Here is a 13,645-nt window from a genome sequence, read left to right as displayed (position 1 = left end):
TTGAACTCGTTACCTGTATAAAGACACCTGCCACCACACTCAATCAAACAGACTCCACCTCTCCACAATGGCCAAGACCAGAGAGCTGTGTAAGGACATCAGGGATAAATTGTAGACCTGTACAAGGCTGGGATGGGCTACAGGACAATAGGAAAGCAGCTTGATGAGAAGGCAACAACTGTTGGCACAATTATTAGAAAATGGAAGAAGTTCAAGATGACGGTCAATCACCCTCGGTCTGGGGCTCCATGCAAGATCTCACCTCGTGGGGCATCAATGATCATGAGGAATGTGAGGGATCAGCCCAGAACTACACGGCAGGACCTGGTCAATGACCTGAAGAGAGCTGGGACCACAGTCTCAAAGAAAACCATTAGTAACACACTACGCCGTCATGGATTAAAATCCTGCAGCGCACGCAAGGTCCCCCTGCTCAAGCCAGCGCATGTCCAGGCCCGTCTGAAGTTTGCCAATGACCATCTGGATGATCCAGAGGAGGAATGGGAGAAGGTCATGTGGTCTGATGAGACAAAAATAGAGCTTTTTGCTCTAAACTCCACTCGCCGTGTTTGGAGGAATAGAAGGATGGTACAACCCCAAGAACACCATCCCAACCGTGAAGCATGGAGGTGGAAACATCATTCTTTGGGGATGCTTTTCTGCAAAGGGGACAGGACGACTGCACCGTATTGAGGGGAGGATGGATGGGGCCATGTATCGCGAGATCTACACCAACAACCTCCTTCCCTCAGTAAGAGCATTGAAGATGGGTCGTGGCTGGGTCTTCCAGCATGACAACGACCCGAAACACACAGCCAGGGCAATAAAGGAGTGGCTCCGTAAGAAGCATCTCAAGGTCCTGGAGTGGCCTAGCCAGTCTCCAGACCTGAACCCAATAGAAAATCTTTGGAGGGAGCCGAAAGTCCGTATTGCCCAGCGACAGCCCCGAAACCTGAAGGATCTGGAGAAGGTCTGTATGTATGTATGTAATGTATGTAAGGTCCACTCCAATACCTTGACTTTGTTGTCCTTAAGCAAATTTTTCCACAACTTTCTAAGTATGCTTCGGGTCATTGTCCATTTGGGAGACCCATTTGCGACCAAGCCTTAACTTCCTGACTGATGTCTTGAGATGTTTCTTCAATATATCCACATAAGACAATTATGTGGATATATTGAAGCAACATCTCAAGACATCCTCATGATGCCATCTATTTTGTGAAGTGCACCAGTCCCCCCTGCAGTAAAGCACCCCCACAACATGATGCTGCCACCCCGTGCTTCGCAGTTGTGATGGTGTTCTTCAGCTTGCAAGCGTCCCCCATGGCCAAACAGTTCTATTTTTGTTTCATCAGACCAGCGGATAATTCTCCAAAATGTACGATCTTTGTCCCCATGTGCAGTTGCAAACCGTAGTCTAGCTTTTTTATGGCGGTTTTGGAGTATTGGCTTCTTCCTTGCTGTGCAGCCTTTCAGGTTATGTCGATATAGGACTCGTTTTACTGTGGATACAGATACTTTTGTATCTATTTCCTCCAGCATCTTCACAAGGTCCTTTGCTGTTGTTCTGGGATTGATTTGCACTTTTCTCACCAAAGTACGTTCATATCTAGGAGACAGAGAACGTGTCTCCTTCCTGAGCTGTATGACAGCTGTGTGGTTCTATGGTGTTTATACTTGCGTACTATTGCTTGTACATATGAACGTGGTACCTTCAGGCATTTGGAAATTGCTCCCAAGGATGAACCAGACTTGTGGAGGCCCACAATTTTTTTCTGAGGTCTTGGCTGATTTCTTTTGATTTTCCCATGATGTCAAGCAAAGAGGCACTGAGTTTGAAGGTGGGCCTTGAAATACATTCACAGGTACACCTCCAATTTACTCAAATGAGGTCAATTAGCCTATCAGAAGCTTCTAAAGCCAAGACATCATTTTCTGGAATTTTCTAAGCTGTTTAAAGGCACAGTCAACTTAGTGTATGTAAACTTCTGACCCACTGGAATTGTGATACAGTGAATTATACGTGAAAAAATCTGTAAACAATTGTTGGAAAAATTACTTGTCATGCACAAAGCAGATGTCCTAACCGACTTGCCAAAACTATAGTTTGCTAACAGGAAATTTGTGGAATGGTTGAAAAACAAGTTTTAATGACTCCAACCTAAGTGTATGTAAACTTCCCACTTCAACTGTATGTAGATGTTCCATTAAAAATCATCAATTTCCAGCTACAATAGTCATTTGCAACATTAACAATGTCTCCACTGTATTTCTAATCAATTTTATGTTATTTTAATGGACAAGATATGTGCTTTTCTTTCAAGAACAAGGACATTTCTACGTGACCCCAAACTTTTGAATGGTAGTGTATATAAAAAAAGAATGGTCCACCACCCAAAGGACATCCAGCCAACTTGACACAACTGTGAGAAGCATTGGAGTCAACATGGGCCAGCATCCCTGTGGAACGCTTTCGACACCTTGTAGAGTCCAYGCCCGATGAATTGAGGCTGTTCTGAGGGCAAAAAGGGGTGCAACTCAATATTAGGAAGGTGTTCCTAATGTCTTGTACACTCAGTGTATATATACATATGTAGCATATTCAATCCATGTGTAGTATTATTGGCCTGTAGATCTCTTTCAGCAAATTCTGGTTAGATGACTTGGTGTTCTGGCTATGGGTGGTGGCTATAAAAAGAGCTGTGTATCCRAAAGGCGTCTTCACACTCATGCTTCTTCACCCCATGTCATCTCTAACCTCCTCTCTCCATTCTCTCCATTCTCCTCCCATCCATTCTTCCTCTCTGTTTTTCCCCTCTCTTCAYTTCCTTTTATGGACGTCTGCTGATGCCTGTGTTATGTGTGTCTCTGTCAGACCTGAGTTCAAATACTATTTGAAATCTTTCAAATACTTTGAGCGCTTGCTCTAGCCTGCCTGGAGTACCACATGGGTGGGGTTTGCCATTGTGGGACTATTTTATTGGTCCATTAAGCCAGGAAAGCTCAATAAAGCACTGAAAAAGTATTTGGAAATKAKTTCAAATAGTATTTGACCCCAGGTCTGGTCTCTGTAATGTCTGGCGGGCYTCCTTTGACCTGATGCRGCCTAYGATAACCAAAAGCCTCAGGGCCCTGKAGTGAGAGTGCCCCAGCTGGCAGGMATCATTTCTCCCCATGACTTACAGCCCGTCCCTAAACCTGGAGCTGGGGAGTTCTGGACCCCCAGGGCTCAATACGACTCTGATGTTRAATCTGATATGGAGGATAGTGTTGTTATGACTACACTGGTGTCTGCTGGGGTAGATGAACAGTGCTTTCAATGGTAGCCGCCGATCTCGGATGGAACAGGTGCAGCCGATGTCGATTAAAGCAGCCCCTGGCACATCTCTGATTCAGAGGGGTTGGGTTAAATACGGAAGACACATTTCAGTTGAAAGCATCCAGTTGTACAACTGACCCTTTCCCTTTTTTAATTCATCTCCACAAAATGTGAGATATTTTTCTGTGTTTGTGTGTGCTGCATCTGTTAATGCTCACCTCTGTGTGTCTGTATATTTTTGCTCATCTCTATGTGTGTGTGTGTGTGTGTGTGTGTGTGTGTCTCCTTCTCTGCAGTAGCAAGACGCTGACCTCCATCGAGGAGTCTGATGTGTACCGCATGCTCCTGAAAGACCAGGAGGAGCCCCAGGAGCCCCGGCAATCAGGTTCCTTCAAGGCCCTGCAGGACTTTGTCGACAGTGACGGTCAGTTCTCCACTAAGTAACTTCCCTTTCATTATGATATGGGTGGGYAATGATATCATCATTCAGTGTGGATTCCAGGCTATAATGCTGCAGTCCCGCTCTCAAGAAGAGCTTCACGATTGCATATAATAATGTATTCTTTCTCAATGAGACATATCAAGGACAAGCCTGTTGGTGTTCAAGTCGTCRTCAGTGTGGGTTAGCTCTCTACCACTCACTCACTTCAAGACCTATAGTTTAATAAAAACCTCTAGCTATCAATATCGCATACATTTTGATCCCAAGAAAAAACTATTGGAAAGAGCCACAATCAAAATGAAGATATCACTTGAAATKAGTATTTTGTTGGCCATTCATTTTATAAGACAAAGTAGAGGGAGATAATTCAGAATTCACATTGTTCTGATCTTGAAAAGTGGGTACACAAGGAGTAAACTCTATATACAAATGAATTAGTAGTGAACAGATTACATGTCTAGGCTTTGKTTCAGCAGGCTAACACGGTCACTTTGGGTGGTACTGATGTGCTAGATAAGGCCTATGAACAAAAATGTGGCATATCAAGAAGCTGATTAAATAGCATGATCATTACACAGATGCACCTTGWGCTGGGGACAATAAAAGGCCACTCTAAAATGTGCAGTTTTGTCATACAACACAATGCCACAGATGTCTCAAGTTTTGAGGTAGAGTCAATTGGCATGCCGACTGTCCACCAGAGCTGTTGCCAGAGAATTTAATGTTAAATTCTCTACCATAAGCCGCCTCAAGTCGTTTTAGAGAATTTGGCAGTACGTCCAATCGGCCTCACAACCGCAGACCACATGTATGGCGTCATGTGGGCGAGCGGTTTGCTGATGGTGATGGTGGGGTTATGGAATGGGCAGGCATAAACTACGGACAATGAACACATTTGCATTTTATTGATGGCAATTTGAATGCACAAATACTGTGACAAGATTCTGAGGCCCATTGCGAGGCTCATTTTTTTTAAGGAGTCTGACCAACAGATGCAAATCTGTATTCCCAGTCATGTGAAATCCATAGATTAGGTCGTAATTAATTCCTTTCAATTGACTGATTTCCTCATATGAACTGTAACTCAATAAAATCAATGAAATTGTTGTATGTTGYGTTTATATTTTTGTTCGGTATATATTATATACCCAGTCTGTTGCCTTGTCACAAAAAATCTAACTTTAGGCAAGAATTCTCAGTCCTCAGATTTGCTTACGCAAAACGTATTTGTCCAGTCAGACCTGTGACCGACTAGTGCTGTCTATTTTTACTTCCTCCCAGGTGCAAGGGGGTTTATTTGCTCGTTAGTGTCTAATTTTGTCAACTATGCATGTGGATTTCCAACTCTAAACCAATCTTCAGTGGTAAGCAATGTATTATTTTCTCTCTCAAACTTCATTKAACCACACAAACTCATATTGTGACTCTACATAATAGAGACTGACTGCGAACAAAACATGATCCGTTCTAAAGTCCACCATTGTAAAAGACCAATGTAAACATAAACCTGAATGTTGAACTGAGTTGCTTGAGGCAACCTGCTCTGAACAACCTATAGTGTTTAAGATAAGATACGATAAGACAATGACTTACATCAATGATACCGATTTACATGGCACTGACTGACAGCTTCTTATTACTGACTGTCATTGTGTGTGCTTGAACTGTAACAACTAAAACAACTCGCATGGACAGCTGCAAGGCTATCCCTGAACGTATCTGTGAATTAAATGTGATGTGTACCTATGGTATGAAATAAAGATTTAACATTTAGGTTATCAATTATAATTAAAAACAATTCTTCCTTTTTACAGAGCAAAAAATGTCATCAGAATCGAGAACAGCAGCTTCCAACAAAACTTTGATCGCTGCTCTAGGGCTTGTGGGCTCAGTGATATTATGTGTCATTTACTTGGAACCTCCATCTATTGTCTGTCCATCCAGATTAGGAGAATCGCCATCCTTGGAACTGAAAATAGTTTCTCTATTTAAAAAAAAAAATCAACAACTGAAAAGCCCATTGTCTTGGTGTGGCTCTGGCCAATTGGTGTGTACCCTGTTCAACATCAATAGCTGCGTCCTGACAGACGACAGATCCCTTTACGACGAAGTGGACGCTGTCATTTTCTTTCACAAACACACCAGACCGACTTGCCCTGGTCTACTCGTCCAGGTTTTCAGAAAATGATCTGGTATCACATGAAATTACCAACAAATAACAAAAAAATACCAGGTCTGGAAAACCTCTTCAACCTAACAGGCTGACTACACCGCTCGCGTCGCGTGCACAAGCGTTGCAAAATAAATKTAGAAGTCAATATTATTCAATTATTGCACCCACACTGCTCGCGCACGCCAACGAGCGTCTGCGTTGCCAAGGGCTAACATAGAAGTCAGTTCTATTTCTGATGCAGATCGCGCTGCAATTCCTGCCTCTCCCATCTCCTCATTGGTTATACCCACGTGGGTGACTGAAGGACGAAATAGGTTGGTGGCGGTAATGCACGTAATTATGAAAGTTGCCAATTGCAATATAAAGTCAAGAGAAGAAAAAGCCTGAAAGGAGGAGAGATGACTAGAAAAACGATTCGGTTGACCGTTTTATGTGTGGATTAATTGGTGGAGTAGAGGACCTTGTGTATTTCAGGTAAAATAACAACTCAATGTTTATATCCCAGGACAAATTAGCTAGCAACAGCAAGCTAGCTAATAGGACAAATTAGCTAGCAAGTGCAAGCTAGCTAGCTAGCTAAATTGCCATAAATGTTTAATGCTTTTCGACCTGTCCTCAAATTAATGTCATTGGTTCAGAGTTTGTTTTGATATTTTAACCTGCGTGTCGTGATCGCATTTGGTGTGGGGGGACAAAATACATTTATGCACGATGGCGCACGCGCGCAGCCGGTTTGGGTTCCGTGTAGTGCGAAAAAAGAATTAACAACCATGAAGACTGAGACAGATTTTGTGCTGCCCAAGAAAGATAAATTAGTCTGCTGGATTGTGAGCAATAATAGCACTTACACAGGGATGTCAGTCCGAGAAAAATATTATCAGGAGCAGTAAACCATTTCGGCACTGCTTTTACGGGCCGTCGTTTGAAAAGCACAGAGTATTACTCGACCATCGCCAGCTGCAAGTTCTACCTCTCGTCCGAGAATTCAATCTACAGAGACTACATCACGGAAAAGGTGAATGGACCACTAGTGGCAGGAACTGTACCAATAGTATTGGGCCCGTCTAGACAGAACCACGAAGACTTTCTTCCTGTGGATTCCTTTATTCATATCAATGACATTTTCCATTAGCTCTTGATTTGAACACATCAGAGGAGGATGGTGAGCTGAGATATAGGAGGTCGGGCTCATCGTAATTTCCAGAATGGAATGAGCCCGTTTTATCCACCCACCAGCCACCACTGGAATATATGTATAGTTTAATGTGGTTTTAATCTAGTTTTATATAATGCACATTTGGAGACTGACTTTTTTTAACTGGCTCAGGCGTTCCACTAGCAACCCACCTCGACAACATCCGGTGAAATTGCAGAGCGCCAAATTCAAAATACAGAAATAGTCATAATAAACATTCATAAAAAATACAAGTGTTATAGTACATCGGCTTAAAGATTAACTTCATGTTAATCCAGCCGCTTTGTCAGATTTCAAAAGGGCTTTACGGCGAAAGCATACCATGCGATTATCTGAGGACAGCGCCCCGCACACAAAAGCATACAAACATTTTACAACCAAGTAAAGGAATTACAAAAGTCAGAAATAGCGATAWAATKAATCACCTTTGAAGATCTTCATATGGTTGCAGTCACAAGAGTCCCAGCTACACAATTAATGTTTGTTTTGTTCGATAAAGTCCCTCTTTATATCCCAAAAACTATTTTTTTTGTTGGCGCGCAAACCAGCACTGCATGATTCTACAGTCCACTGACAGAAAGGTCTCATTCTTCTTAGTTTTTCCGAAAACAAGCCTGAAACAATGTCTAAAGACTGTTGACATCTAATGGAAGCCATGGGAACTGCAATCTGGGTCCTAACCCATTTGATTCTCTATAGGCATTCAATTGAAAACTACCCACATCAAAAAAATCCCACTTCCTGGATAGATTTTCCTCAGGTTTTTGCCTGCCATATCAGTTCTGTTATACTCACAGACATTATTTTWGTGTTTTCTATCCAAATCTACCAATTATATTTATATCCTAGCTTCTGGGCCTGAGTAACAGGCAGTTTCCTTTGGGCACGCTTCTCATCCAGACGTTGAAATACTGCCCCCAAGCCATAAGAAGTTGATAGGTTATAGAATTTTAAAGTGGAAACAATAACAAAGCGTCCTCCCTGCCCCTGTTYCAGTAAAAAAGCTGAGGGATATCGGGCTGGAGAATTTGGAGCCGTGCTACAGATGGGGCTGTGCTGGGAAAAAAATTACATCTACAAAGATTTTGAATTCAGATTTTTCAGGGGGTGCTGCAGAACCCTCAGGACCTCTACCTTCCGCGGATGTAGCATCTGCAGATTGCCCCTTTTAAGAAGTCACTCATGTGAATCTGTACTGAATAAAACTGGACTTTTCTCTATCTGCATCTAATGTCTTACTTGTCACTCATATGACTGTAGAGCAGAATATCTCAATATGTCAGAACAGCCATGTAAATATAGTCCATAAATGGTTTAATCTTTTTCACTTTTTTAGGCACATACGTTTTCCCAATAGGCCAAAATAGCAGCATGTATTAGTTACACATTAGTCAAACATAAAAAAGAACATGGTCAAAAAAGTGTGTTTCTGAAAAGAGATTCTGCAAAAGACATTACACAATAACTGAATCTGTTGTATTGCCAGTGGTGATTTTAGCATGTGAATCTTGGTGGGGCAAACAAAATAAAATGTGGGATGCATGCCAGCAAAGCCACTACACAACACTAAACAAGACATTAATTGCACTATAACGGTGACAAATGTTGCCCACAAACTGTTAGGGCCTACATACAGTACAGCAGTCCCAACACCTTACCACTGCTACACCTGGCTATCAGCGGAGCCTTGTCTGGCAGCGAAACAGTTTATTCAGCCTCATTTACCGCCTTTAAATTTAAAAAAAAAACAGCTGATATGGCTGACTTGCTTAAACAAATGTGGTTTCTACTGACAATTGAGATGTACAAACTATGGCATAAGGGGACGACAAGCGGATAAGAGGCCCTTCGTAATTTCGATTAAGACATTAATGAGCGAACGACGACGGACGTAGTCAATATAACTATTTGTTCAGCACTTTTGAAATGTACAGCGACAGAATTCAGAACATGGGCTGTTCTTACAGTGTACTCCCTGTACAAGTCAGAACCATAGGATAAATAAAAGGGGCATATAAACAGACAATGAAAGCTCTTACAATATTCGATGATTACAATTCTCTAAAACAGGTTTTATCTAATTTCTCTTAATTTTTTCTCTTCATATGACAAGGATTAAAAAGGATTTGTCAGTAGATTGTCAACTTGATTCATGATGATGACTGATAGCTAAGACTTTGAAACTAAAATGTTGACATGATCAGTCCAATCAAAGCTACTGTACATATAACGTGATTTTACGTAAGTTATCTGTGTCCAATGACCTTGAGCCTTCTTGGAAGGGTACTTGTAATTTAACTCTATGGCTGGATGTCTATGCTTACTAAGGACTTAAACTTGGTGATGACATAGTGTCCCCATGAGTGACAGAACACTGAGCCAATCACGGCGCAATGCTCCTATTTTCTAAGGGCTTGCACCACCACTGCAGAAAGCACTGAGCTAGGCTGAAACATCTGCATTTTGGAGCTGCCTCACTCAAGAAAACAAAAAAGAGACCATGTTTGTATGTGGATTTATTAACTCAATGATATATCTTTTATTTTTTTATTTTTTTTTTACATTGTTTGCAAACGGATATGTGACACGTATTAATGCCAAAATAGCATGCAAAACAGGCAAGCCCAAAACATTTTATTTCTTTATGTGTATGTATATATATTTATTTATTTTGCTAAAAATGTGGGGCTCAAAACAGGTGGTGGTACTCTGCCCCACCTACCCTGAATGACAGGTCGCCACTGTCTATTGCACTGCATTGTTTGAGGGGGTGGGGGGGTTCAATGCTGGTGAACATACAGGAAGCGTGCAATAGATTGAGATGATGTATCCGTGCATGCAATATACTGTGCTAAGGTGTCATCATCAATATNTAGTCAATATAACTATTTGTTCAGCACTTTTGAAATGTACAGCGACAGAATTCAGAACATGGGCTGTTCTTACAGTGTACTCCCTGTACAAGTCATAAAAAATAAAAGGGGCATATAAACAGACAATGAAAGCTCTTACAATATTCGATGATTACAATTCTCTAAAACAGGTTATAGGCTACAGGTTATGTGCACCACCAAGTTAGAACAGTAGGTGAAATTAAGAGGTGAAAATAGACCAAATTATTAGGGTGAGGCACATTGAACGCCGTTTGGGTCTTTGCGTGTCAAAAAAGATACACGTCATAACACATTTGACGTGTTAAATAAGCTTTTAATTTGACACATCAAATAACACAATTCTAGGGGCGGCAGGTAGCCTAGTGGTCAGAGCGTTGGCCAGTAACCTTTCGGTTACTGGATTGAATCCCAGCGCTGACAAGGTAAAAATCTGTTGTTCTGCCCCTGAGCAAGGCAGTTACCCTACTGTTCCTTGGGCGCCAAAGACGTGGATGTCGATTATGGCAGCCCCCCTGCACCTCTCTGATTCAGAGGGGTTGGGTTAAATGCAGAAGACACATTTCAGTTGAAGGCATTCAGTTGTACAACTGACTAGGTATCCCCTTTTCCCTATTATAGAATGTTGTGTGTGCTGTACAAAAAAAGTTTGAAAAACACATCGGCCACGAACGATGTGTTTACAATACCATGTTTGTGAAAATAGACCAAATTATTAGGGTGAGGCACATGGGCTGCTAATAGCTTACTTTCTTAGCTACAGTAGACATATCTCCCTTGCATATTACATCATTTATGCAGCAGCATACAATACATTTTTGGACTCAGCTTCTGAAGGTGGCGCGGTGGTCTTGTGAGGGCAAATTTTGTTATCAAACTTTGTCATCAAAGTCTGGCATTCTCTGGATTTATGGTGGGAACTCTGAGGGGGTAAAAAAAACACACAGACACTCCATTGAATAGCAGGCTAGTGGTTGCTTTGCAATGCTCGCAGTTAGCCACTGAATCCTTACAAACCACTCATTGTTGAATTTGCGATTTCCAACTTGTTGTGTAATCTTTATGTCCAATGGCCGATGAGCACCGATAGGTTTTATTTAATTTCTCTTCATATTTTCTCTTCATATGACAAGGATTAAAAAGGATTTGTCAGCAGATTGTCGACTTGATTCATGATGATGACTGATAGCTAAGACTTTGAAACTAAAATGGTGACATGATCAGTCCAATCAAAGCTACTGTACATATAACGTGATTTTACGTAATTTATCTGTGGCCAATGACATTGAGCCTTCTTGGAAGGGTACTTGTAATAGAACTCTATGGCAGGACCCAAAAGGGTTGAAATTCATTTAGCAGACGCTCTTATCCAGAGCGACTTACAAATTGGTGCATTCACCTTATGATATCCAGTGGAACAACCACTTTACAAGTGAATCTGCTGACTGAATAAAACTTGGGACTTTTTCTCTATCTGCATGCTAATGTCTTACTTGTCACTCCATATGGCTGTTGAGAGACAGGAAAAAAAGTTTTCTCAATTTGATAGTTCCGCAATCAGCCATGTATGATAAATATAGTCCATAAATGGTTTAATCTTTTTTCACTTTTTTAGGCACATTACGCTTTTCCCATACGGCCAAAATAAGCAGCATTGATTAGTTACACATTAGTCAAACATAAAAAAAGAACAGTGCGTCAACAAAAGTGTGTTTCTGAAAGAGATTCTGCAAAAAGACATTACACAATAACTGAATTTGTTGTATTTGCCAGTGGTGATTTTTAGCATGTGAATCTTGGTGGGGCAAACAAAATATAAAATGTGGCGATGCATGCCAGCAAGAAAGCCCTACACAACACTAAACAAGACATTAATTGCACTACTTAAACGGTGACAATGTTGCCCACAAACTGTTAGGGCACTACATACAGTACAGCCAGTCCCAAACACCTTACCACTGCTACACCTGGCTATTAGCGGAGCCTTTGTCTGGCAGCGAAACAGTTTATTCACCTAAATTACCGCCTTTAAATTTAAAAAAAAAAAACTGCTGATATGGCTGACTGTGCTTAAACAAATGTGGTTTCTACTGCACAATTGGAGATGTACAAACTATGGCATAAGGGGACGACAAGCGGATAAGAGGGCCATTCGTGTAATTTCGATTAAGACATTAATGAGCGAACGATGACGGACGTAGTCAAGTATAACCTATTTGTTCAGGCACTTTGAAATGTACAGCGACAGAATTCAGAACATGGGCTGTTCTTACAGTGTGACTCCCCTGTACAAGTCAGAACCATAGGATAAATAAAAGCGGGGCATTATAAACAGACAATGAAAGCTTCTTACAATATCGATTGATTACAATTCTCTAAAACAGGTTTTATACTAATTTCTCTTAATTTTTTCTCTTCATATTGACAAGGATTGAAAAAGGAATTTGTCAGTAGATTGTTCAACTTGAATTCATGATGATGAATGACTGATAGCTAAGGACTTTGAAACTAAAATCGTTGACACATGATCAGATCCAATCAAAGCTACTGTACACATAATAACGTGATTTTACATAAGTTATCTGTGTCCAATGACCTTGAGGCCTTCTCTGGAAGGGTACTTGTAATTTAACTCTATGGCTGGATGTCTATGCTTACTAAGGACTTTTAACTGTGTGAGACATGGTTGTTCCCCATGAGTGACAGAACACTGAGCCATCACGGCGCAATGCTCCTATTTTCTAAGCTTGGCACCACCCACTGCAGAAAGCACTGAGCTAGGCTGAAAATCTGCATTTTGGAGCTGCCTCACTCAAGAAAACAAAAAAAGAGACCATGTTTGTATGTGGATTTTATATAACTCATGATATATCTTTTATTTTTTTTTTTTTTTACATTGTTTGCAAACGGAATGTGACACGTATTAATGCCAAAAATAAGCATGCAAAACAGGCAAGCCCAAAACATTTTATTTCTTTTATGTATGTATATATATTTATTTATTTTGCTAAAAATGTGGGGCTCAAAACAGGTGGTGGTACTCTGCCCACCTACCCTGAATGACAGGTCGCCACTGTCTATTGCACTGCATTGTTTGAGGGGGGGGTTCAATGCTGGTGAATATACAGGAAGTGTGCAATAGATTGAGATGATGTATCCGTGCATGCAATATTACTGTTGTGCTAAGGTGTCATCATCAATATGCTATGGTGTCATCATCACATACTGTGCTATGGTGTCATCATCAATATACTGTGCTATGGTGTATCAATATACTGTGCTATTGTGTCATCATCAAGCTCTAACTCTCTGATTCAGAAGGGTTGGGTTAAATGCGGAGACACATTTCAGTTGAAGGCATTCAGTTGTACAACTGACTAGGTAACCCCCTTTCCCCCAATATACTGTGTTATGGTGATATCATCAATGGTACTGTGCTATGGTGTCATCATCAATATACTGTGCTATGGTGAACAATCAATATACTGTGCTATGGTGACATCAATATACTGTGCTATGGTGACATCATACAGTATATGTTCTCTAAAGCTCTGCTCCCTTTTGTATTTCAATATTAAAATTATATAATATCCTTCAATTATGGTATGCTCCTAATTTTAATAAT

The 13,645-nt window shown here is 41.0% G+C and overlaps 1 protein-coding gene and 1 pseudogene across 1 annotated transcript in view; both read left to right on the top strand.

Moving 5' to 3' along the window:
• The window catches only part of LOC111958510 (PDZ and LIM domain protein 3), a 36,734-nt gene that overhangs the window by 19,056 nt on the left and 4,033 nt on the right, over positions 1–13,645 (top strand). The window contains exon 5 of the mRNA XM_023979766.2: positions 3,616–3,743. Coding sequence (XP_023835534.1) covers positions 3,616–3,743 — 128 coding nt within the window. The remainder of the gene's footprint in view (positions 1–3,615; positions 3,744–13,645) is intronic.
• Positions 5,219–7,130, top strand: LOC139023634 (4-galactosyl-N-acetylglucosaminide 3-alpha-L-fucosyltransferase 9-like; annotated as a pseudogene).

Source organism: Salvelinus sp. IW2-2015, linkage group LG34, assembly GCF_002910315.2.
Source record: "Salvelinus sp. IW2-2015 linkage group LG34, ASM291031v2, whole genome shotgun sequence".
Classification (NCBI taxonomy): domain Eukaryota; kingdom Metazoa; phylum Chordata; class Actinopteri; order Salmoniformes; family Salmonidae; genus Salvelinus; species Salvelinus sp. IW2-2015.
The sequence above is the reverse complement of the archived record's forward strand: the minus strand, read 5'-3'. Positions and strand labels throughout refer to the sequence as shown.